The sequence below is a fragment of the Saccopteryx bilineata genome, chromosome 10 (genome assembly GCF_036850765.1).
Source record: "Saccopteryx bilineata isolate mSacBil1 chromosome 10, mSacBil1_pri_phased_curated, whole genome shotgun sequence".
Lineage (NCBI taxonomy): Eukaryota > Metazoa > Chordata > Mammalia > Chiroptera > Emballonuridae > Saccopteryx > Saccopteryx bilineata.
Genome location: NC_089499.1, coordinates 14,503,910 through 14,530,036, shown reverse-complemented (window position 1 = coordinate 14,530,036; position 26,127 = coordinate 14,503,910). Strand labels below are relative to the sequence as shown.

General features: G+C 48.7%; 1 protein-coding gene and 1 pseudogene across 1 annotated transcript in view; one reads left to right on the top strand and one right to left on the bottom strand.

The window, feature by feature from the left end:
- ITGA9 (integrin subunit alpha 9) overlaps window positions 1–26,127 on the top strand; it is a 348,465-nt gene that overhangs the window by 208,822 nt on the left and 113,516 nt on the right. The window contains exon 18 of the mRNA XM_066244543.1: window positions 10,514–10,664. Within this exon, the coding sequence (XP_066100640.1) occupies window positions 10,514–10,664 (151 nt within the window). The remainder of the gene's footprint in view (window positions 1–10,513; window positions 10,665–26,127) is intronic.
- LOC136314871 (5S ribosomal RNA) lies at window positions 563–679 on the bottom strand (annotated as a pseudogene).

Genomic DNA, 26,127 nt, shown 5'->3' with positions numbered 1-26,127 from the left:
CAGTGAGATGTGAAGCCATCTCCAACTGAACGGCGTACTGAAGCTGACGATTGGAAAAAATTAGAACCGACGGCCATACACACATATAGTTCACTTGGTTTAGGCAAGTATTTAAGGGTATGAGCAGTATGGATATTGAAGCTTCTTAAAATTAAAGATTTAAAACAAAAACCAATTAATTAATGTCAGCTGTTTAGATCTTTTTTTAAAAAAATGTATTTTAAAGTAGTCAAATGTTCCGTAGGGGCTGGTAGAGGTAAGGGACAAGCCATGTAAACACATCAGCCCAGGGATTCAGCTCAAGTCCGAACTAATTGGGGACCGGGGGACTGTTCGGGGACATCGAAGGCAGGACAGCTGGCGGGAAAGCTGAGTGGTGGCGGAGGTGGGGCAGGAACACCTGAGAAGCAAGCTGGTCCCAGGTGCGGCTCTGAGCATTGAACAAAGTGAAACGTATTGTAGGTGTGGGGTGAGCGGACCCTGAGCCAGTTAGCATGAGGCACGTGGGGTGGTTTAGAGCAGGCGGCTCGGAGCTGAGCCTAAACAACAGGAGGCTACCTGAGAGCTGAGCCCCACGGACTCCCATCACTCTCCCATCCAAGTACTAACCAGGCCCGACCCTGCTTAGCTTCCGAGATCAGACGAGATCGGGCGCGTTCAGGGTGGTATGGCCGTAGACTCTCATCACTCTCGAGCAGTGGTTTTCAACCTTTTCGCACTTGCGGACTGGAGAAGACAGGAGAATTATTTCAGGGATCGCTAAGGCAGAAATCGCCCGGAGCATAAGCGAATTTGATTAAGATCATTGGGTCTGTAATCTTCATACATCAGGGTGGTTAACTCTTTCGCGGGCCGACACCGGTCCTCGCACCAGCGTTTGAAAAACACTGCTCTAGAGTATTTTAAAAGATAAAATAAGATTAGATTTGATTTCTTATATATAGTTAGAATTACACCTATTGGTACAATATTGTTTTTGGCTTCTTGGTACTTTCTCTCTCTCTCTCTCTTTTTTTTTTTTTTTTTTTTTTTTTTACCAAAAATTGTTTTTATTTTAGAAAACATATCTTTTTTGGTGTTCTTGGTTATTAAAATAAGTCCCTAAATATTTGTCACTATAACTAGTACCTTATAAATCAGGATACCTTAGTGATTTTTTTACAGCAGTGAAAATGGGTATTTGGATTCTAAATGATTTGACCTGTCCTATCAGTAAGATCTATAGGAAGGCAGAGGAATAGGCCATCACTAACTGAAACGAGCCAGCAGGACAAAACAGCTTCTCCCTGTAGGAATGAGAAATTTCGGAACTTATCCTGGGACACTCCGTGAGAACTGACTCCTTTGTAGTCTCTCGCTGTACTTCAAGGTTTCCCGGTCCAGAGTTCTGTCATGTAAACATGACTGTGTCTTGGGGAGAGGATAGCTTTCTCCAGCTTATTACAAGCTCGAGAAGGGGGCTAAGAGTCTGAAAACAGGGTGCCTACCACTCCTGTGCAGAAGTTGGCGAGCGCATCCACCCCGGCATCTTCTCTCTAAAGGCTGACATCGGCAGCTTTATTCTGTGGAGGTATAGAAATGCTGGGGTTTTGAGAAAGGTTTTTATATTGTTTGGTCTAGATCACTAATGTGCTGTAAAGAGGAGTTAGCTGTATCACAGAGGAGTGGCCTCTAGTCTGGTTCTTGGAATGCAACTGCTTCTGTAAGGACTCCAGGGGACTTTGGGGACAACTCTCAGATGCAAGCAGTAGGCTTGACACCGAAAGCTCTCAGCACCTAGAGGTGAACAGAGGCTGAGGAATAAACGCCATGACAACATTGGGGGACAAAGTGCTGTCAACACTCTGTCTTGAAGGTATTGACAGCTGCCTTCCTAAGTTGGGAAGCTGAGGGGAGGTCTTTCCAGAGCGCAGACCCTGCAGCGATGGGCTCAGAAATTGTGTGTGCTGCCATCTGTATCTTCTTAAATTTAGCTGTAGTCGTTCTCTCTCAAGTGGATTGCACTGAGGAAGCTCAAAATGGGTACCCGTCAGATCAGCCAGGGCATTGTCCTGTGTGTCTTACCTTATGGTGCCCTGGTTTAGGGCAGGGATAACATTAAAAATAATCAACGAGGCCCTGGCCGGTTGGCTCAGTGGTAGAGCGTCGGCCTGGCGTGCAGAAGTCCCGGGTTCGATTCCTGGCCAGGGCACACAGGAGAAGCGCCCATCTGCTTCTCCACCCCTCCCCCTCTCCTTCCTCTCTGTCTCTCTCTTCCCCTCCTGCAGCCGAGGCTCCACTGGAGCAAAGATGGCCCGGGTGCTGGGGATGGCTCCTTGGCCTCTGCCCCAGGTGCTAGAGTGGCTCTGGTCGCAACAGAGCGATGCCCCAGAGGGGCAGAGCATCGGCCCCTGGTGGGCAGAGCGTCGCCCCTGGTGGGCGTGCCGGGTGGATCCCGGTGGGGCGCATGCGGGAGTCTGTCTGACTGTCTCTCCCCGTTTCTGGCTTCAGAAAAATACAGAAAAAAAAAAAAATAATAATCAACAACCTTCTCAGCCTGGGCATACCTACCTTTAAGAGCACTTGCCAGCCATAGACAACCAGTATAGTGCCCCTCTACAGCAGGGGTCCCCAAACTACGGCTCGCAGGCCGCATGCGGTCCCCTGAGGCCATTTATCCGGCCCCCGCCGCACTTCCGGAAGGGGTGCCTCTTCATTGGTGGTCAGTGAAAGGAGCATAGTCCCCATTGAAATACTGGTCAGTTTGTTGATTTAAATTTACTAGTTCTTTATTTTAAATATTGTATTTGTTCCCGTTTTGCTTTTTACTTTAAAATAAGATATGTTCAGTGTGCATAGGGATTTGTTCATAGTTTTTTTTATAGTCCGGCCCTCCAACGGTCTGAGGGACAGTGAACTGGCCCCCTGTGTAAAAAGTTTGGGAACCCCTGCTCTACAGTTTCTAAAGAAGGGAAGTGGCCGGGATGTGGCTCACAAGGGGTTGGTGGGATGTCTCCAGAGCCTTGAGCCCTGTCCAGACATTCAAAGATAACAGGACTAACTGTGCTGATCTGCCGGCGACAGGTCGCACTGGCTGGCTCCTTCTCCCATTCATAAAGCTGCGTCTCCCACTCACAGGACCCTGCAGCAGGCACCATTGGGGCTGTCTACATCCCTTTCACCTTTATGTTCAGGCCTGGTGTTCAACTCCAGTATCTGCACCCTGCCCACCCTGTTCACCCTGTCTACCAGGCCAGAGGTGCTGGGAAAAGATGGTCTTTCCTTTCCCACAGAGCCCTCAACCAATGACTAGAGGCAGCTCTTAAATACGTCCCCCACCAATGAGGTTTATTTGCCTAGTGTCCAACATTGGGCATCAGATTTTGGTGAAACTCAAAATTACTTTGTGGGGAAGAGAAGCTCATATGTGGCACAATTTTTCTTTTTGGACATTCCACAATAGTCATTACATCATTTTACAAGCAAGTTTTAGAGGCTAAATATTATAAATTTTTATTTTTTTAATTTTATTTTACCCAACTTTTAAAAATTTTCCTGGACCTCTGCTTGGCAAGTTACATAAGCAGATATGTGTCATTGAAGATTAATCACAAATCATACATATTGTTAAAGGCCAAATGCATTAGAATTTACTGAGTCTTGGCCCTGGCCTGTTGGCTTAGGTAGAGTGTTGGCCCAGCATTTGGATGTCCCTTGTTTGATTCTTAGTCAGGACACGCAGGAAAAGCACCCATCTACTTCTCCACCCCCCCCCTCACTTCTCTCTCTCTCTCTCTCTCTCTCTCTCTCTCTCCTCTCCTCCTGCAGCCATGGCTCAATTGGAGTGAGTTGGCCCTGGGTGCTGAGGATGGCTCCATGGCCTCTGCCTCAGGCACTAAGAAGAGCTTGGTTGCTGAGCAACAGAGCAATGCCCCAAATGGGAAGAACATTGCCCCCTAGTGGGATTGCTGGGTGGATCCTGGTGCATGTGGGAGTCTGTCTTTCTGCCTCCCCGCCTATTAAAATTAGAACATGTACTTCAGAGTCATCTTACCCAATAGGCAAGGTCATCAAGGTCATTATACACCAGTTGCCATCAGTCATTGGCTAAGGGCTGCTACAGTGCTGTTAGGGGCTTGATTCCTGGCACTCCACTGGCCTGCAGAGAATCAACCCAAAACTGACATTCAGAGTCCTGGGAATCTGGATGCAGCCAACGTATTCTGCTGGCCTCCCCTTGATCTTACTGCTAAGGATGTCCTCTTCCTGCTCCTTCCCACATTATTTCTGAGTCACCACCATTTCTTATTGTTTTCTGTGCCTGGAAGGCACCTCCTGTTTTTCTGCCTCCCCCCCCCCCCCGCCCCCATAAGCTCCTTGTTCTTTCATATGTGGCTCAATTACTTCCTCTCTCGGGGAACTCTTTAGGGCAACTTCAGTCTACAGTGATTTCTCCCCCCTGCATTTCTGCGGCACCTTTTTCTGCACCTGTTCTTCCGCCTGACAGTGTTCACCTGGTGGTCAGTGTATTGCCTTCACATTGTAATCAGTTCATTCGGTACTTTGTGTTCGTATCCCTCAAAGGAAGACATCAGATGAGCAACTGTGATTTTATGGGTTTTTTTCATATCTGTAAGTTTAAGCACTAAGAGATGAAAAACTGAGAGTTGTCAACAGAGTACCGACAGAAGTGCTGAAGGAGCCTGGAACCGTCCTTAAGGCCACCACCAATTTCAAGGAAAGTTGTCACGAGGAAAAATAAGCAGCTCAGATAGCTTTTGTAAAGAGACTACACCTTCCGGTATTCTAAATATTTTAAACGCTAAGAAGGGCAAACGCAATTTCATTTCTCTTCTTAGTAGAGCCAGATGAGCTTTCTGTGAATTTTATACAGAGTTGCTGTGTTTTCCTGGACTCGCGGCGCAATGGGAATGCCGGACCAGGAGGTAGGAGGGCTGCCTGGCTCTGCCGCCATCTCTGAGCCGCCACGGGAAAGTGGTCAGTTCCTCGGCCTTCATCTGTGACATGATGTCTCCAGTGGGCCCCCAGATGTCACATTCCGTTTCTGATTTGATGATGTCTTCCTATGTTTTAAGAACAGGAAGGATTGTCTGTGGTTTGAAATGGCGGTGGCTATCATTCATGTCCTTGCTTCCCTGACACATTGTTGAGGAGATCTGTGATTGGTGGGATGCTGAATTCTTACTCAGGAATGCTGCCCCCCATTTTGACATTTCTCCTATGGGAGAGTATGCTCTGCTTCACGATTTCCTTTTTAATAAGATTTCCGTGAATGGAAAAACCGGGGGTTGTCTGCATGCGCGTGTGCACGTGTGTGTACACAACCAATCTTAACATTTTTGTCGATGGGGTTATCATCCCATGAACTGTAGGACTCATGGCTTGCCTCCTTAGTGACACCTTGCCTAAAATCTTCCCGTACCCTCCCCTCCCCTCCCCGCCCCTGCAGCATCTCTCCTTTGCCTTTCCTAATATAAAGGCTCTCATAGGGATGTTTTCTCATCTCTCTGGGTCAGCACTTTGCACATGTGGACATCACGTCTTAATACTTGTCTTCTCCACTGGACTGGATACTTTTTGAGGTCTGGAAACTATCCCTGGTACGTTAAGTTGAGAAGGTAGTTTCTTCTTTCTCTCTCTCTCTCTCTCTTTCTTTTAGGGGGAGAGAGAGAGGGGCAGACAGATGGGAAGGGAGAGAGATGAGAAGCATCAACTTGTAATTGTGGCACCTTAGTTGTTCATTGATTGCTTTCTCATACATGCCTTGACTGGGGGTTCCATCTAAGCCAGCGACCTTGGGTTTCAAGCCAGAGACCTTTGGGCTCAAGCCAGCAACCATGGGGTCATGTCTATGATCCCACTCTCAAGCTGACAACCCTGCACTCAAACCAGTGACCTCCAGGTTTTGAACCTGGGTCCTCAGTGTCTCAAGTCGATGCTCTATTCGCTGCACCACCACCTGCTCAAGTGAGAAGGTAATTTCTTCAAGTAATAGATGGATGATGGATGGATGGATGGATGGATGGATGGATTGGATAAATGGATAAATGACTAGAAATAAGAAGGGAAGGGAGAAGGAAGAATGAGAAGATGGAAGGAGGAAGACAAGAAGGAAAAAATGGATAGATTTGACTTCCCTATACTAATCTTTTGGTTGCCATTATCAAATATAGTTGTAGTTGACAAGTATAATATCAGTAATAATAATAATAACATAACAAGAAGATTTTAAAACTCAAATAGTGTTGACTAGAATGCACTCGGTTAACTCCTGTATTCACATCCTTTACTCACAGAATATTTAAACTAGCAGCAAAAGAAAACTATTGTGTTGAATGGAAGGTAGATTATAACCGCAGATTATTTAAATAAGGTCACGATTTATATCTTTAAGACTTAAGGAAGATAAAAAAAAAATGATCCAATGGAAAATTGTTAAACACCATTAAGCTACTTAATTTCTTCCCTTAGCATCTTCACACAAAAAAAATTTTGTATAAAATTGTTTCCATGAGGGTAGAAGGGGAAGAATTTAATTTAGTAGCTTTAGCGGTTCGGCCTATGATGATTGACATGGGAATGTGTTGCATTTTCCCAACAAGGAACTTTGAAGCTGCACACTCTTAATCTAAGGCAATGAGCAAAGTCACAGACCAAGATCTACAGTGACCCTTGGGTACCACACAGCCACCAAGATAGTGGCACTAACAGCTGATTTGGAACACTGAGTGAATGATGCCAAACTTGAGTATAAATCCAACATACTCAAAAACAGCTGCTGTAAGATGTATCAGGACAGTTATAGTTGTTATCTTTGATAACGAATGAGCAATATGTTTCCAGCAGGCTGCAGATGTGGGTTAAGAGAAGCTTTATACACACTGTACTGTTTGGTTCCTTTGTTGACTATTAATAATGCATTTCTTATAAAAAGTACCTCAAAATGGTAGGTGTTCAAAGTAATACGACCCACTTAAAAGACTGCACAAGCAAATTAAAATTAATGGGAAACTTTTTTTCCAGGAACTAAAAGTCCTTGAAAACTAGAAAGATTGTTCTTTACTAAACAAAGAAGGACCCAGGGAATGTTTGGCATCAAAACCCTGTGCCTGGTCATTTTACTCTTTCAACAGTCCTGTCAGAGGTTGGTCTTCATGGAGTCCTGTTCTTTTCAGATGTCATGAAAAGAGATTTCTTGCCAAAGCCCTTCCTGACCGAGATGGAATTTATATAAAAGCTGTAGCTCAGAATGCCTTCATGCCAATGGAAGTTTGGCACTGACTTCAGCTCAGCCCCCAGATAGCTGGGTGATCTGGGTCAATGTGTGTGTTTCCCCCTGGGGGGTGGGGCTCAGCTTCTTCATCTGGTAAATGCAAAGGTTGTTGGTTGGTGTACATGTTCATTCATACATTCCACAAGGGTTTGTTGAGCACCCACTGTGTGCCGGGCACAACTCTGTCACTGGAAGTTCAGAGATGAGTAACACCAGACAAGGGTTCTTGCTCCCTGGTGCTTAGATCCTAATGGGGGTGGGAGAGACAGATGGTGCTGATCAAATAACTACACAAATAGGTGTCATTACAACACTGGTAAGTGCTGGGAGGATGGTGGAACACATGGGGCTGGAAGAGCTCTAACAAGGAGGTTTGGTTCACCCAGGAGGGGGCGCAGAGGGGGCCTCCAGGGGTGTGGGGCTGTCGGACACGGGCTCCGATGTCAGGAGTGGGCTTTGAAGGCATGGCCGGCACTGAGTTCTAAGCCCAGCACAAGGCCTTGGCCCAGCCACCTTATCTCTCTGCATCGCAATTTCATCTCTAAAAATGGAACTAACATCAGGAACCTTTCATGGTGTTGTAAGGTTTCCGAAGGATGACATGTTTGAAAGTACCCAGCACCAGGCAAATTGCATTACATTTCGTTTCTAAGAATAGCTTTGGAAACAGAGATGTTCTATTTTATACTCAGGTTTTTAGCTGTGGAGAAGGAGTGAAACAGCTTTGAGGCTTCTTTTTTTAAAAAAAAAAAGTCTGAATTTCACAGTCTGCCCTGGAAGGTGCCTGGCTTTTCTTAATCACGGGGCCATGCCTGAGTCTCTTGACTTTGAAACCCCAGGGATGACCCTGCTGTATGATTGCATAAGAGGTCTGAGCTTTGGGGGCCGGCAGAAGGTTAGACATCGCTGGCCCAGTCTCTTGCCATTTATACACGAGGAAAAGCAGCTGATGAACAACAACACTGGGTTAAGGAGGCAGCCCCCGCCTCGTGGTCCATGCTTTGCTATATTGTCTCTCTGTTTAATATTCCATTTGGAAACTGGATGTTCTCTGGGGCGACTGGGCTACTTGTGAGTGATTACGCAGTTCCTTCTCAAGATAGAACAAGCTTAGCTTTCTCTCTCTCTCTCTCTCCTCACTCCTCAAGGCCCGAGGATTACTCCTTTAATCTTACAAAAGCAAACAAGAGGACAGAAATAACCCATCAATTGTTTAAAATTAAAATGGCCAACAATAATAAATAATTGCCACAATAGCTTGAGGTCAGGGTCGTAATTTACTGGAGGCCATTCAAGAATTTGAAACTTTTCTCCAAGTTAATTTTTCACATCTTGTTTGGATCCTTAGAGCTCTTGCTTCAAAAAACAAGACCATCAGATCTCTCCTTGCACATGTTATTCTTGTTGACATGCCAGGCATGCAGGAAAGTGAGGTCCTCTCTTCTTGGAGGGGTAATGAGGACTACTCCCTCCCCAAATCTGTATTTCAAAGTACTTGAGCCTACTGAGAGTTTGGATAGTTCTCTTGACTTTCATGCTCTACTAGCTCTATCAGTGGTTGCAAACAACCACAAACATGTGCTGGTTGATTTAAACAGAAAAGGAATTTATTGGAAGGATACGGGCTGGTTCAGAGCTTAGCCGGGAAGGCTGGAGAAGCACCGTGACAGGAGACAAAGGCGGCAGGGTTGAGCTCCAGATGCCACCTCTGGGCTCTTGATCTTCTCTGTGGCCACCTCAGGTGATCTCAGAGGATCCAAGTGTCTTTGGGCAACCCTCAAAATTCATAACTCCAGTTAGGGACATCGGCTCACCACACTGAGGCTACTTGACTCCTTTAGATCACATGACTGTACTTAGAAACTCACACATTAGCAACCAACACCAATGCTATCCCTAAATAGAACTCTAACTCTAACCCTAATTCTAAATAGAACTCTCACCCTAACCCTAACCCTAAATAGAACTCTAACTCTAACCCTAACCCTAAATAGGACTCTAACCCTAACCCTAACCCTAAATAGGACTCTAACCCTAACCCTAAATAGGACTCTAACGCTAACCTTAATGCTAACCCTAACCCTAACCCTTTCTTCTGGTGTGCCCCTCCCACTTATCTTGAGATGTCTCCCAAACAGGAAGATGTCAGGATGCTGAGTATCTAAAAAATATCTACTGTCAATGACACAAACCCTCATGTGTTTTTATAACCACACCCAGAACGCGACTTCTTCCCTCTACCTCAGCTTCTGCCACCAGGGGGTCTGGTCGGCCATCTTCTCCCGCCTGGGTTGTATGAGGGCTCCCTGACCAGGCTCCCTGCCTCCCCCGACCACTCCCTCCGTGGGCTGTTCTCACAGACAGTGTGCACCTTTACATACGGATGGAGGCCAGGTCCCACGGCTCCCCCACTCAGCTCTGCAGGGGCTCAGCCCAGAGTCACACCGGGGTCCTGATGGCCCACCAGTGCCCTACGTGACCTGCTCCCCCCAGTGCCCGCACCTCTCTGCGCCCTTTCCTCCCACTCCCCGCCTCGCTCGCTCCTCTGGGCCCCGCAGGCCTCCTCGCCAGTCTGTGAACATTCCAGGCACAGCTTTGCCTCGGCCAGTTCCCAGCTATCTCTGTGTCTTGCTCATTAGGGAGGCTTCCCTGACCACCCTCTTTCATACCGCCACCCACTCTTCCTCCAAATCCGGTGCTCTCGGTCCTTCTGACGCCTTTGCAAGTTTCCTCCACGGCTCTCGTCACAATCTGACCTGTGTGCTTGCGTCCGTGTGTCTGTGCTTTGCTGTCTCCCTGAAGCGACTAGAAGCAGAGAACTCTGTTTTGTTTGTGGCTCTTTCTCTAGCACGTAGAATGGTAGTGATGGGTAGGTAGGAGGTGCTCAGAAGCACTTGAATGACTTCATGTCTGGCTGGATTACATGTCTAGGTTGCTAAATGTCTTATAGTTTGCCAAGTGTGATGTATAGGAGGATTTCATGGGAGCCCCAGAGCAGCCTAGTCAGATGGGCAACACCGAACCCTCCTGGGCTCAGATGAAGAAACCGAGGTGCATGGGCTCTAACTGATTGCTCAGGGCTGCCTGGCTGCTTCCTGGGATTCCTGGGACTGGCAGTTCTGATCCCAGTAGAGTTTCTGCGCCCCCCTTCCCTAGCAACCGCATGACGCCTCGCCTTATGTTAGTGAAAGCCAAAAGCTTCACTTCAGGACATGAACTGCTATTTAATTTTCATTGCAGCATTGATGAGAAAACCCCCTATCTAGCTCTGGGGGCTGTGAAGAATATCTCCCTCAACATCTCCATCTCCAACCTCGGCGACGACGCCTATGATGCCAACGTGTCCTTCAATGTCTCCCGGGAGCTGTTCTTCATCAACATGTGGCAGAAGGTAAGGAGGGCGCCCCACAGAGAGAGAGCCTCGGGTCCATCTAGCTGACTCTTTATCGTAGCTCAGCCTGGGCAGTGATTCTGCAAAGACTCCTTTGTTAAGTGAAGTGTCACTTGGGACGAATAGAATTGTTGTTTTCTTCCCGGACGGAGGAAGTATGTTTGGTGCAGCCAGAGGAGAAACTATAAATACCTCCGGAGTGTCGGGGCAGGGTTGATGTCTTCCATTGTCTCCCACCCGTTCTCTCCTGGGGGACCTTCTCCAGACAGTGCTGTGACTGGCCCCGTCTCCGAGATGACACGGTCGCTGTCTCCAGCACGCGCGTGTTCCAGAGAGTTCCAGTGTTAGGACAGTTGTCGTGAGAAACAAGATAAGGGACAAGGACACAGGGCAGCTCAGCGTGCTTTTTGTCGCCAGTGATGATGCACTTACTTGATGTTTTCATTAGAAGGTCATGGTCGTCAACCTCCATTTTGGCATGTTTATTTATTCCTGACCTAGTTGAGTGAATTGAGGAAGTTAAATTATTTCCATGAATTGAGTGAGCTTTGTAGAGTCCGTTAATTCATTTGAATGAATTGGAGTGTAAATGGCATGACTCAGGATGGAAAAAGGAGCCAAGATTCCCTCCTGTCTTGTAGTTTGTCTCAATGTCCCACCTTTGGGAAGAAAGAGTGGGGGCCTTCTTCGCAGGCCACAGGAGGAATAGGAGGATTTAAACCAGGGGTCCCCAAACTATGGCCCGCGGGCCACATGTGGCCCCCTGAGGCCATTTATCCAACCCCCACCACACTTCCGGAACGGGCACCTCTTTCATTGGTGGTCAGTGAGAGGAGCATAGTTCCCATTGAAATACTGGTCAGTTTGTTGATTTAAATTTACTTGTTCTTTATTTTAAATGTTATATTTGTTCCCATTTTGTTTTTTTACTTTAAAATAAGATATGTGCAGTGTGCATAGGGATTTGTTCATAGATTTTTTTATAGTCCGGCCCTCCAACGGTCTGAGGGACAGTGAACTGGCCCCCTGTGTAAAAAGTTTGGGGACCCCTGATTTAAACAGACCTCGCTCTTCCCTGTGGCTGCTCTGACTGTCCACAGCTGTCCTGGATGGGAGTTTTTGCAGCTTTTCCTAGTGTTTACAGCCTTGAACTGCAGGGCCTTGATGTCTGTGTGAAAATGGAACCAAAATCACTTTCTGGGGGAAAACCGCCGTCCTGCCCACAGAGGAGCACTGGATGTACCTTCAGGACTGCTGCCAGACTCCATAGTTCTGACAGGGTTGTGCCAATCTTGCCCAGCTTGGGGGGCAACTGAAGCATATAGGGCCTTCTAGAATGGCAGTGCTCCAAGACTTTCCAAGAGATCGTCTCAAACTCTCTGCTGCAAAGTGGCTTTTAGGAGCTCCGGAGGTTGGGGCGGCCCCAAAACTAGTTAAGAGGGGCCATGGGTAGGGCATGCTTTCCATTCACCTTTTACCCCTGAAACTTGTCCCTGGTTTAGGCCCCGCCCTGTCAAGAGAGAGCCAAGTATCTGTAGGGTTTCAGCATCTCTGGCTACACACAGAATCTGTGTTACAGAATTGCTTGTGCTGTGATGCCGTCTTTCTGTAAGGGGGGGTGAGGGGAGAGGGGTTTACTCAGGGACCAGACCTGTGAAACTCGTCTCTATGGTAACTGGAAGGATGTGGTTGGGACCCGGCCATGTCATTGCACTGATGGCTCTCACTTAGGACCCACGGGAGAAATTTCTCTCTGCTCTCAGAATTGGGAATCGCTGTGGTTTTCTGAACACTTGGGCATGTTTGTACCTGTGGGCACAGTCGTCCCTGTGATTGGGCTCTGTCCTCTCTGGTGTCTGCGGGAGCGTCCAGAGCTGGTCTCACTCTGTCAGTATCTAGGACTTGGTGGTAGTAGTTGATACACTAAATAGCTTCCTGTGTCTTACTTCACATCTCTTCACCACCATGGTTTCCTTCTTACCTTGTAGATTGCACAATATTCTATCATAGGACCTACTAGGGATTGCCTACAAATTTCTACATATATTAGATGTTTAATTTCCTTTTTTTTTTTTTTTTTTTTGTATTTTTCTGAAGCTGGAAACGGGGAGAGACAGTCAGACAGACTCCCGCATGCGCCCGACCGGGATCCACCCGGCACGCCCACCAGGGGGCGACGCTCTGCCCACCAGGGGGTGATGCTCTGCCCCTCTGGGGCGTCACTTTGCCACGACCAGAGCCACTCTAGCGCCTGGGGCAGAGGCCAAGGAGCCATCCCCAGCGCCCAGGCCATCTTTGCTCCAATGGAGCCTTGGCTGCAGGAGGGGAAGAGAGAGACAGAGAGGAAGGAGGGGGGGTGTGGAGAAGCAAATGGGCGCTTCTCCTATGTGCCCTGGCCTGGAATCGAACCCGGGTCCCCCGCACGCCTGGCCGACGCTCTACCGCTGAGCCAACCGGCCAGGGCCTTTAATTTCCATTTTTATTCTTTTAAATAATATTGTGATGACGGTCTTCTATAGAAACTGACATGAGCAAATGTGTATATTTTTATGAGTAGTCGGGGGAAGTAGCATTCGCTGACCACCTACCATGCACCAGGGCTCTTACAGCCGTTTCCCCCTTCTCCCCTTACTGCCTGTGATCCAGGAATCATCCCTATTGGGAGAACGCTCGGGGAGGAGAGAAGTGAGACAAGCAGGATGAGGCAGGAAAGGGCTGAGTAAGGGTGTGCTGTCGCAGAAGCTGGCCTTGGTCTGATCTGTAGGGTGGAGAGAGGTGGAGGGGTGTTCTAGAGCACGCCCCACTCAGCGGAGTCGTCTCCTCTGGAGCTGGTGGGGAGCATCCTTTCCACCCTTCTGTCATCACTGACCACTGTTGGGGTAGGTGGTCGCCGGCCAGGCAATCTGGACAAGCGGGCTCTAGTCGCTCAAGGACGTTGCTCCTGAAAAGGACACAGGTAGTTAATTAGCCACGGTAGCTGATCACTGGGAACATGAGAATACATCGTTTTTATCTCTTTGTCGCCAGTGAATTTCAACAACTGTTAACACCTTTGGCACAGGGAACCCTGGGTTTCACGTTGGTAGAAAGTTGATGAGGTATCAGGGGCTTGTCCGGATGAGGTGAGCGTGACTGTGAGAATGATGACATGGCACAGAGACTTCAGTCAGCGGCTGTGGAGGCAGGACCAACGGGCAAAGCAGATCGGCAAGACGACCCTCCGTGTGGCAGAAGAAGGTAAACAAAAAATGGCCCTCCCGCGACTACAACCACGACCGTAGTAACCAGGGATGTCAGTGGCATTGCTCAGCCCAGAACACCCATCTGACAGCGTCCAGGCGGGCAGTGAATGGAAACCGAGAGAGCCCACCGACCCTGCACAGACCGAAATAAAACCAGCATGGGAATACGGAAATGATTTTAACAGAGAAACTGAGAAAAGTACAATTCAAGATAAAGAGCAGCGGTTCTCAATCTGTGGGTCGCCACCCCGGTGGGGTCACCTAAAACCATCGGAAAATACATAATGCATATCAGGTATTTACATTGCGAATCATAACTGTAGCAAAATTACAGTTATGAAGTAGCTACCAAAATTATTTTTTGGTTTGGAGTCACCGCAACATGAGGAACTGTATTGCGGGGTCACGGCATTAGAAAGGTTGAGAACCACTGATATAGAGGGAAAGCAGACCTTTTAAAAAGATTCATAGGAAACAAAAGTAAGTTTTACAGAGCATTTACTTTCATCCTTGAAGAACTTCAAGAAAAGATCAGCTCAACAAAAGATCAGATAGTGGAATGACAGACTGGAAGGAAATGGAACGGACTGAGAGGGAAGCAAAAGTAAAGATGGCAGATGTGATAAGGGAATATTATAATGAAGCCAAGAAAGCAATGGCAAAATGAAGATATGTGTGATAATCAGGAAAGAGCACAGTTAGCAGTATGGAAAACTGGTTCACTGTTGTACAGGGTATATCTGAGAAGGTCTCTGAGAATTCAGAGAAAAAGAACATAGCAATGAAGAGAGATGGCAGTAAAGACTACAGATAGGGAAGGTGGAGTCTGGCAATTCAGCAAAGGGAAAGGGTTCCAGAATAGTTGAAATAGAAGACACAAGCAAAGGAGGATCGCCATTTTCTCTAATGGATGCTGCAAATACCCACGCAAAAATATTGAGAACAGTATAATGTCTACACATAGCTTTATGAAAATTTTTTTTTATTTTAAGGGTATGAAAATGGTACTGTTCCTATCTAACAAAACAAAGAAACCGGTTTTCTACAGACTTCTTTTCTGTAATATTAATATAAAAAATTAGAATATGTTTCATTGTAAATTAAGAATTCTATACCCAGCCAAGTTGCCCTCCATTGTGAAGGCAAAAACAAACAAACAAAAAAAGGTGTCCTTATAAATATGAGAATTTATAGAGTTTATGAAGTTTTCTAGTTTGGATTCCCCCCCCAAAGCTGGCCCTGACACAATGACTGAGGTGCAGGTGGTTTATTTGGGGGTGATCTCAGGAGGCCTTGTGTGGGAGTGGTGAGTTTGAACAGGGAAGGGACGGATGAAAGATAGGAAAGCGTGCGTGGATGCGCAGGTGACCAAAATCAGAAACCCCGGCTCTGTCCTGCTGCAGATTCTCAGAGGGGGGACAGACTCTGTGGAATACACCTCAGAACCGTCCACCGGAGGGGTGAGGGTTTGTCCACCACCTCCTGTCACTCATCAGGGAGAATCCCTCCAAGGCCATTACCACCCCAGAACTTCTAGCCTTCTCTGGCTATGTGCCACACTCCCTGGGGTGAGCGAGCAACTCAGGCAGAGGGACGTGGGAGCCTTAGGCCTGGGAGGGGACTGTCCGCAGGTGACCAGACCTCTACTCGGTTCTGGGCAACGTGAACAAGGCGCTGTCAGCATCTGCTACAAGAACTGTAAAAGCTCTAATCACCAGGAAACCGTAACTGAGAAATGGTCACAGAGAAAGCCCTCAAAAGTACAGAAGTTGCTGAGCAAAAAGTGTGTTAAAGACAAAGAAACAGAGAAGTAAGCAAAAACAATTTCTAAAAATATTTAAAATACCAAGCAAATGTTAAAAAAAAATAGTAATGATTACTGCCACAGCAAATAAATAATTTAAAAGATTAAAATAAGAATAAGTGGGCCCTGGCCGGTTGGCTCAGCAGTAGAGCGTCGGCCTGGCGTGCAGAAGTCCCGGGTTCGATTCCCGGCCAGGGCACACAGGAGAAGCGCCCATCTGCTTCTCCACCCCTCCCCCTCTCCTTCCTCTCTGTCTCTCTCTTCCCCTCCCGCAGCGAGGCTCCATTGGAGCAAAGATGGCCCGGTCGCTGGGGATGGCTCCTTGGCCTCTGCCTCAGGCGCTAGAATGGCTCTGGGTGCAACAGAGCGACGCCCCAGATGGGCAGAACATCGCCCCCCTGGTGGGCATGCCGGGTGGATCCCGGTTGGGCACATGCGGGAGTCTGTCTGACTGCCTCCCTGTTTCCAACTTCAGAAAAATGAAAAATAAATAAATAAATAAGAATAAGTGTCTGATGTCAGTTACACCATAAAAATTCAGGAAGAAACTTTTTAGTCTTGTTACTCCTGCTGCTTCACAGTCTTCAGAATGGAGTGCAGACTCCAGCTGTTCACCAGCGACCGTGCTGAGCCTGGGCCTTCCCGCCTCTCCCTGCCCCGCACCCCCTGCAGTCCCATGGTTCACCACCGCCCCGCATACGCGCTCGAATCCGGTCACGATTTATTACAGAAGTTTCCCTTCCCCTGAGCCCTGTCTGCAAGTCCTAGCTCAGGTGTCACCTAGGCAGGTGTCTCACTCAGCTGCACAGGTGATTTGGATGGATGGATATAGCCCTCTAGCCCCAAGTCATAGAGCAGCCCAGAGCCCCGGCCCCCGAGATCTCCTGTCTTCTCTGTCATCACACAATTAGCAACAGATAAGTTTGAGACCAAACAAGAAATAACCGCTGAGATGCATTTTTCTATCCTAACGCAAGGCTGCTTTCATAGATTTATGCCCATTCTTTCCTTAAAGGGAAGGCTGTTTTATAAAAATGTGGTGTGCACGTGGATGGCCATCTGCTGACTTTTCTGTCGCCTGTATATAAAGCTAACTTGAAAACACTCTATAAAATAGGACTTAATTTGTTGGTGGCTACCCGGCTGGTTGAGTGGCTGGCTGGCTGGCATGTGCTGTCTGGCTGGGGCGCAGCATGTAATGGGCGTATAATGGTCTCCCGTGGAGCAGTGGAAGGGGTCTCCGAGGGGCGGGGGCAGGGCGCACACCGAAAAGGGAGAAGAAGAAAAAAATACAGGACACAGTTTGGAGCCACTGCACCGCACAGCTCCAGGGTCACAATCACGTGAGGTTCTCTCTGAGTGACACCCAAAGCACACTCCACAGACTGTAATGTGAATAGCGCCCCCGGGAGTTGTACGGGCACATGGCCCTGGTGTTGAGATAAGGTCAAGTTTTAATTCTTCGCCGTGGAGTCCGTTGGCACAGAACAGCTTTGGCTCTTCTTGGCCTCTGTCTGTGAAACAGAATGGATTTGTTTGGACAGCAGTTATTAAGTACCTGCTAAGGGCCAGGGATGGGCCAGATGTTAGGAGACACGAAGATGAGCAGGAGCTGGTCCCAGCTCCCAGGGAGCTGCAGCCCAGCGGGCGGGCGGAAGGCATGTCCGCAGGCAGCTAAAGCACAAGATGCCGACTGCAGACTGCACCACGGAGGTGCTGGGAAGTTGCTTTTGAAGCACAGATGTGACGTGATGAAGCAAGTCGTTATTGCAACTGCTGGTCTTGGGCTGGACAAAATCCTTAATAAAGGCTTCGGGTAGATGGACGGGCCTCCTAAAAGTTGCTGTCAGCTCGTGTCAGCATTGCAGAGCTAAGGCAGGTGGGGGGACAGTTTATTTTGGGTAGTGAAGGAGAGAGCTGGGCTGTTACAGCGATGAGGAGGCAGACGAGAATGAGGGAGGAGAGGCAGGAGAGGTCCAGTAAGACGGGAAGAGACTGTCCATGCGGGACAAAGGGCCAGTAATGCTCCGATTGCTGGGTGACCTCAGGACATCTTTGGAAGGCTGATGCCTGCTGTTCTCTGCTGGAGTTGCCTGTCAGTCAGGAATCCTGCATTCTTGAACGTCTCATGTGACAGAGAGAGAGAGAGAGAGACTCAAAGGGGGGCTGGTTTCATGAGCACATCTCCATGGCATTGACTCTTACAATGCACATGGAAACACACGGGCGTGGGCAGTGTAAGCTTCACGTCAGGTGCAAGAGAACTCCCAGCTGACCTCTGGGTACAGAGGGGACGCAGCAGCTCGCCATGGGGTTACGGAGGAGGCCATGCGGGAAGAAAAGGGAGAACGGGAACAGACCCAGCGACCCAGGCTCTGGTCCTCAGTGTGAGCACTCTTAGTCTGAGTCTCCCCGGTGCTGCCCTGGCAGCAAAGAACTGAGGACAGTTGGCTTCTTTGGGAGGTGCAGAAAACACTGGTGGGGAGGTGGAGAACTGATACGGGCAGGTGGAGGCTGCTAGTGAAGAGAGTGCTGTTAAACCAGCTACTGCAATATGCTACAGGGCTGAGTCCCGAAGGGCACATCTGGGAAACAGTCCAGTGCAAACCTCAGGGGTGAGGGCTACGGGATCCACACCCCTTTCCCACTGAGCCAACATCTGAGGCCTTCTGTGGGTGCACACGCCCCAGGACTCCTGTCCTGTAATGTGCATGAGCAGAGCCACCTACAGGTTTCTGGGGAATGCCCTCGGGTACAGAGATGCAGGCACTGGCACTGGCCGAGGGCCGGAGTGCCATGGAGGGGGTGGGGCATCTGCGCAGAGCTCAGCGGCAGCTGCTGGAAATGCCCGCAGGTGGGAAGCACCTCATTGTCTAGGAGGCTTCGGGAAGTTGTAAGTTGGCAGACGAGAACTTCACCGAGTTTCTACCGTGAGAACTAGTGATGCATACCTCACAGTCTACAGGCGTGGGCCAGGCAGGTGTCCCAGGTGGGAGAAGGGGACAGGTGTGGGGCATGGGGAAGCAGCGGAGATGGTAAAAACGGGGGATTCCAGCCTCATCAAACTCTCAACAGGAGCCCATGGTAGTCAGGTGGGAGTCGCAGCCAGTGCCGCCAGGCTCCCTATATTTCAATAAAAGCCAGAAATCCACATTTTTATGTGAACTCTCATGACTTTGGCAGCTAATTAAAATGTTCTTTGAACAGTGTACGGGCCAAACAAAACATGTCGGCGGACCGCATCCAGGCCAGAGGCCACCAATTTGTGACCTCCGGCTTAGCTGTTTTCCATATGGTCTAGTCCCGCCCTCCCGCCTGCTTGTCACAGGGACCTGCATTTCTGGTAAAGCCTCGTCTGTCCACCGCCTTGAATGTGTCTCCTGTCCCTCCCTGGGTGGCAGATAAGCTAGCCCAAGGGATTGGAATTTGAGGGAGTCCGGTGTGAGTGTATTTGGGGGCAAAGGAGGCGATTAGAGAGGCTCCACCCAAAAAATGTCCATGGGATTTTTCAAGCTGGTGATGTTTTGAAAACTGTTTGCAGGCCAAGATGTTTGTATTTGGGTGGTGATGGCGAGAAGCTGTGAGGCTGGAGCTTTTTTATTCTAGGAGATTTTAGGAGAGAAGGAAAGTCAAGAGCTGCCCACGTGGAGAGGAGGGAGAGAGAGGCCCGCCTGGCAGCTGGCGGATGCAGGGGTGGACCACCGGCTCGGCTTCTCGCAATGGTTGTGGGCAGTGGTAGGATTCAAATAACTTTAACAGCCGGTTCTCGGCCGAAAGGTAGTTTATTATTTCATGCGCTTAATGCTTAAATAAGAACAATAAAAGAGGTACACAAAACTAGACTATGTTATGAGAAAGGGTGTTGTTGTGAGTCGGGGGCGCAGAGAGAGAGAGATCAGCAGATGAAATCATCAAGGACTAGCAAAGGACCACCGCTCGCTCAGGCAAATGGTGCCGAGTTCGCTCTGTGTCCTATTTCTGTTCACAAGACTTCAAAAAGCTTGTTTACTGAGAAATTGGCATAACATCAAGCGTAACTTTTACTTACAGATACATGGAGTACACCTGTATGATAGCTTAATAACAACATAATATCAAAAGGCATTAATCGCTATTGCTTCTATGGTTTCCACAACATTCCTCTCTTTATCTCAAGGGATAACCTTGGAAGGTACAGAAATTTTATGAGAATGTTTTACTGAGAAAAAGCCCAGCAACTGCTTTCAGTCACATAGACCTGTCTCAGTGACCTGCCTTCAAGTCACAAAACAATTCTCTTGGCAAAACATTCTTTTCTTGTTGGCTGTGTTCCCACCCAAGGCCATGCAATGGATTATTCCACTACAAAAGAGTTTTAAAATATTAATGAAAAAATATATTAAATGATACCTGACAGAAAACAATAAAACTGTTATTTAAGGTATCTCCATATTGCTTCCTGATTGGTGTCCTCGCTTGCAATTTTTTTCACCTTTGGATGGAACGAACATTATTACTACAGGCGCTTAGAACACGCTGTTGCACAGATGAACGTTAAAAAAGAGGAAGGAATGTAAATTTGTTATTTCCACATTGGGCGGCTGCCCAGGCGCCCACCTTAGAGAGAACCCTGATGACAAGTGCTGTTTTAACAACCAGTTTGCTGAACTCAGCAAAAAATGGGGGATCAGTTCTGCCGAACTGGCTGAATCCCACCACCGGATGTGACCTCAGGCCAAGGGTCTTCTCTCTGTGCCTCAGTTTCTTTATCTATAAAATGAGATGTGCTGAGGATTAAATGAGGCCCATAGCCAACTTCTTGTGCACATTAGCACGATTTTTGTTTGTTTGTTTTATTGAGAGGTAGGGAGGCAGAGAAACATTCCCACATGTGCCCTGACCGGGATCCACCCAGCAAGCCCCCTACAGGGTAATGCTCTGCCTACCTGGGCCACAGCTCTATTACTTGGCAACCAAGCTATTTCAGCACCGGAGTTGAGACCATGGAGCCATACTTAGCACCTGGGACCAAATTGCTTGAACCATTTGAGCTATGGCTGCTGGAGGGGAGGAGGGAGAAAGAGAGAGAGAGAGATGAGGGGGAAGGGTGGAGAAGCAGATGGGCACTTCTCCTGTGTGCCCTGGCCGGGAATCGAACCTGGGACTTCCACACGCCAGGCTGACATTTGACTGCTAAGCCAACCGGCCAGGGCCAGCACATGTTCTATAGTTCATTCATTTACTCAGAAAGCATATACTTATCACCTACTTTGACCAAGATTACATGCTGAGGGAGAGGAGGAAAAAGAGCCAGAATATAAAACAAAGCACCTAAGCCAGAGGCTGTTGACTCTTCCTTTCAAATCAAAACTCAAGACCAGGGATCCCCAAACTACGGCCTGTGGGCCGCATGCGGCCCCCTAAGGCCATTTATCCGGCCCTCTGCACTTCCGGAAGGGGCACCTCTTTCATTGGTGGTCGCTCATGTACAGTACTACTTCCCGGTGACATGGGACTCATGTGTCACAGCTCCAGAAGTGCGTCATATCACTTGTTACAGCTAGCAGTAACAAATATGGAACCGGACATTGACCATCTCATTAGCCAAAAGCAGGCCCATAATTCCCATTGAAATACTGGTCTGTTTGTTTTAAATTTACTTGTTCTTTATTTTAAATATTGTATTTGTTCCCGTTTTGTTTTTTTACTTTAAAATAAGATATGTGCAGTGTGCATAGGGATTTGTTCATAGTTTTTTTTTTATAGTCTGGCCCTCCAATGGTCTGAGGGACAGTGAACTGGCCCCCTGTGTAAAAAGTTTGGGACCCCTGCTCAAGACTCTCAGTCTTAATGAAAGATTGCAGGTGCATGCGCACACTTGCATGTGCATGAGTGTTTATACTGTCAAAAAATAGAGATGGGGTTCAAGTCAACATATTTACATATTTGATGAATTGCCTTTATATAAAAAATTAAGTTACATGAAAATTAATGTAAAACTCAACAAATATATGTCAGTTAAATAAATGTTTGTGTTAGCTCTTAGGGCTCCTGTTTGTTTTTATTTTATTTATTTATTTATTTATTTATTTATTTATTTTTGTATTTTTCTGAAGCTGGAAACGGGGAGAGACAGTCAGACAAACTCCTGCATGTGCCCGACCAGGATCCACCCGGCACACCCACCAGGGGCGACACTCTGCCCACCAGGGGGCGATGCTCTGCCCCTCCAGGGCATCGCTCTGCCACAACCAGAGCCACTCTAGCGCCTGGGGCAGAGGCCAAGGAGCCATCCCCAGCGCCCGGGCCATCTTTGCTCCAATGGAACCTCGCTGCGGGAGGGGAAGAGAGAGACAGAGAGGAAGGAGAGGGGGAGGGTGGAGAAGCAAATGGGCGCTTCTCCTATGTGCCCTGGCTGGGAATCGAACCCGGGTCTCCTGCACGCCAGGCCGACGCTCTACCGCTGAGCCAACCGGCCAGGGCCGGCTCCTGTTTGTTTTTAATTAGGCTTGTTGATTTTTTTCCCATTAACTTTTTTTTTGCTGAAATACTAGAATTTTTGGTTTGGGGATGTTGACTTTTAAAAATCCGAGATATGTAATTGTTCAGATAGGTGATGCATGCGGTAAATAATATCAGAGTTTAGAGAATGGGGAGAATGACGTACTCCGAAAACAGTGGCCGGGCGAGGCCCTGTATCTAGCAGACTAAGGAGGCAGGGAGGCGACCAGCCCAGACACCTGCAGGCGTGGGCCAGGCCCTGCGAAGCCCGGCGGAGGAAGTCACGTTCTTTATCCAGTGGGCCGTGACGGGCCACCTGTGCTCTGACCAGTGGTGCGGACTGGGGAAACAGAAGGACAGAGGCTGGAGGCATCCCGGAGGAGGAGCAGAGAGAGAAGAAACAGACAAGAGATGTCAGAAGGCGTGATGCATCTTGGGATTGCTGGAGGAAAGAGGCCAGTGAGGACGGGGAGTGAGCGTTCACTTCATAGCTTTCTGAGCCCTTTCTAGTTGGTGCTCAGAGCCCAGCCCGTTGGTTGTAAGGCACCAAATTTGGCTGATGAGTTGTTGCCTCTCCTTCTAATCTCCTTGAAAGCCTGCAATGGAGGAATGGGCCCCATGCCCTTTCATTGTCTCCCACAATGGGGCCTGATGTGGGAGGTGTGGCAGTGTTAGAAGTTGCTGGAAGGAAAGCTCAGTTTGGCTTTCTGAGGAGTGCTGACCTTCTGAATTAAATAAACCCAAGCCTCTAAGTTGGCGTTGGGGGCGGAAAAGCACCAGGTCAGCGTTGGCTGCTTTCGGATGGCTTATTCTTGGTGACGGAAGACGTAGAGGGCTTGCAAGTTTGTTTTTCTTGTAAAGTGATTCTTCCAGTGCGTATCTAATAATCTACCTTGACCACAGAGAACCCCATTCTGTCACGAGTTTCTCCCTTCTCACTTTCAAAGCGCATCATTCAAGATGGCGCCCGGCGATAAAAGCGATCCCCGTTGGTAACCTGGGTGGAGCAGGAAAGAGAGACAGTTATGTATTTGTCTCCCTTCCCATTTGTGGGAGTGCCCTGGCCTGTCCCCCGGACAGAAGGTTCCCCACAGAAGAAGCTGCATCCGTACCTGGGAACAAAATGAACTGTACTGAGTTTGTGGGGCCAGGAAGTCAAAATATTGCACATCCAAAGGATTTGCTACAAAAGTGGGTTCACCCGTTCACCCCATCCTTTATTGTGTAAGCCGATTTCAAACAGCATTTGCTCACCCGGGGGCCACTTCAGGGCAGGAACTGATTTTCATTGTGTTCTGCTTTCTCCGGTGTCTCTCGTCAAGTTAATAGTAGCCTCGAGTAAAATGCAACCCTTAGATGTTTATAGTCATCTCAGCCGGGCCATTAAGATGATGAATGAAGGTGCCGCTTGCCCTTGTAAGAGAGCCCTGAGGGTGGATATCAATACTCAGAAAATAATAAGTCTTTTCCGCCCCTTTCCTGTTTTTAATCCAGTGCCCCAAGCCCCCTGGTGACTTTACCTTGAACTTCCTGCCTGATGCCAAGCAGAAAAACCTCACCTGGCTCCCAGCCTGCTTGACACTCTCACGCAGCCAGCTCTTTCTCTTGCACGGTTGGTCCTCCCATCAGCCTGTCATAGGTAAACCCACCTTCCCGAGAGAGACCTGTGGCATTTCTGAGTTGTTTCTGCTGGCCCTGCACCTTCCAGCCTCCAGAGGATGAGAGTGGGTGGTAAGGGACCACATACCCCTGGCCACACCAGGTTTTGACTCCCTCACCTGGATCACCTGTGCCCATTGAATTAGCTGCAGTCAAGAGAGATCCTAAACCCAGCGGGTAACCGTGCCCGAGAGAAGGGCGGGGCCCTTCCTGTGGCATTCGGCAGCGAGGAAGTGGTGGAGAAACCCAGATGTCCATTGCCAGTCACAACGCGGCCTCAGTGTTCCACGGCGGGGCTCAGTTTTCACCTATATGAAAAGCCTCATTTGTGTATTCACCGCGTTTGGAAGGAAGGCTACGTTTTTGCTTTAGAAATGTCAACAGAGCTGTAGCTATGACAAGGATCAATTAAGAAGGACGTTTCCCCAGAGCTTCAGGACTTGGGCACATCTGTGGCGGGGCGGGGGAGAGGGGGAGTCTAGAAAACACGTGTGAAACCCCTGGATATTTTTTTCCCTAATGAACTGCAAAACAGCAATTTAATAATTTCCTCTTCTAAAGGGAGGAGGGGAGCCTCGCGGATTTTCAATCGTTTTCATAAAGCAGCATCGCACCTCTTAAAAAAAAAGAAAGCCATGAAAATGGTCTGCTAAAGCGAAGGCCAACAAAAGAAAACCAAAATGAAATCAAGAAGAATGTAGGTTTCCTAGGCTGTTTCCCCTGACGCAGGTCCCGAGATGAGCGTTCTGTCGGGTGGTTTGTGAGGGATGTGCTCCCCGGGCGGATGTGTAGGGAGTCGCAGGGTGCAGGGCAGGGCAGGGCAGGGTGCAGTCTCATGCCAAGGACCACAGAAGGTAGCCTCAGCCTGATCCTGCAAGGGGCAGAGCTACAGGGCACCCCTCAGCACCATCCCATCTCAAAGCCTAGAAGCTGGGCTCTGCCTCGAGGGCCACTTACGAAGGAATCAATGTCCCAGGCGACCACTGAAAGTGTTGGCTACAGTCTAGTCACCATCTATCTGCTGGTTTCCTTTGTGTTCTGAAGGGTATATTGAAAGCATATTATTGACCAAGCTCTCTGAGCGCTTGAGGTGTGTGTGTGTGTGATATTCTCAGTGTCCATAGCACACAGGCTATTTCTGCTAGCATCTGAACTGGAGAAGCAGCAGGCAGAGATGCCCGTGGACTTTCACAGCGTGACTGCACCGCTGCGGTCCATGGCAGCCCAGCCTGCCAGAGCGGCCATTCATCCCCAGGAAGCCAGACTTACAACTAGTCAAGGTTTCTGTAGCCCAGGGGTCCCCAAACTTTTTACACAGGGGGCCAGTTCACTGTCCCTCAGACCGTTGGAGGGCCGGACTATAAAAAAAACTATGGCTCTGGCCGGTTGGCTCAGCGGTAGAGCGTCGGCCTAGCGTGCGGAGGACCCGGGTTCGAGTCCCGGCCAGGGCACACAGGAGAAGCGCCCATTTGCTTCTCCACCCCTCCGCCGCGCTTTCCTCTCTGTCTCTCTCTTCCCCTCCCGCAGCCAAGGCTCCATTGGAGCAAAGATGGCCCGGGCGCTGGGGATGGCTCTGTGGCCTCTACCTCAGGCGCTAGAGTGGCTCTGGTCGCAACATGGCGACGCCCAGGATGGGCAGAGCATCGCCCCCTGGTGGGCAGAGCGTCGCCCCTGGTGGGCGTGCCGGGTGGATCCCGGTCGGGCGCATGCGGGAGTCTGTCTGACTGTCTCTCCCCGTTTCCAGCTTCAGAAAAATGAAAAAAAACAAAAAAAAACAAAAAACTATGAACAAATCCCTATGCACACTGCACATATCTTATTTTAAAGTAAAAAAGCAAAATGGGAACAAATACAATATTTAAAATAAAGAACAAGTAAATTTAAATCAACAAACTGACCGGTATTTCAATGGGAACTATGCTCCTCTCACTGACCACCAATGAAAGAAGTGCCCCTTCTGGAAGTGCAGCGGGGGCCGGATAAATGGCCTCAGGGGGCCGCATGTGGCCCGCGGGCCGTAGTTTGGGGACCCCTGCTGTAGCCCCTGCAGCGTGATGGCCACTGGCATTGTCCTGACCCCAGGCACTGGAGTCTCACTAGCCAGCCTGTCCTGTGCCCCTGAGGAGGCAGATTAAACAGCTGATTTTAAAAATCAGGTAGGAATGTATTTGGCTGCATGTCACAGAAAAGCCAGCTTTTAACAACTGATCCTAATGAGATTTTTATTTTTATCTTGTAATAATAAATCTAGCATAGGGCATTTTAAGACTGATGAGCA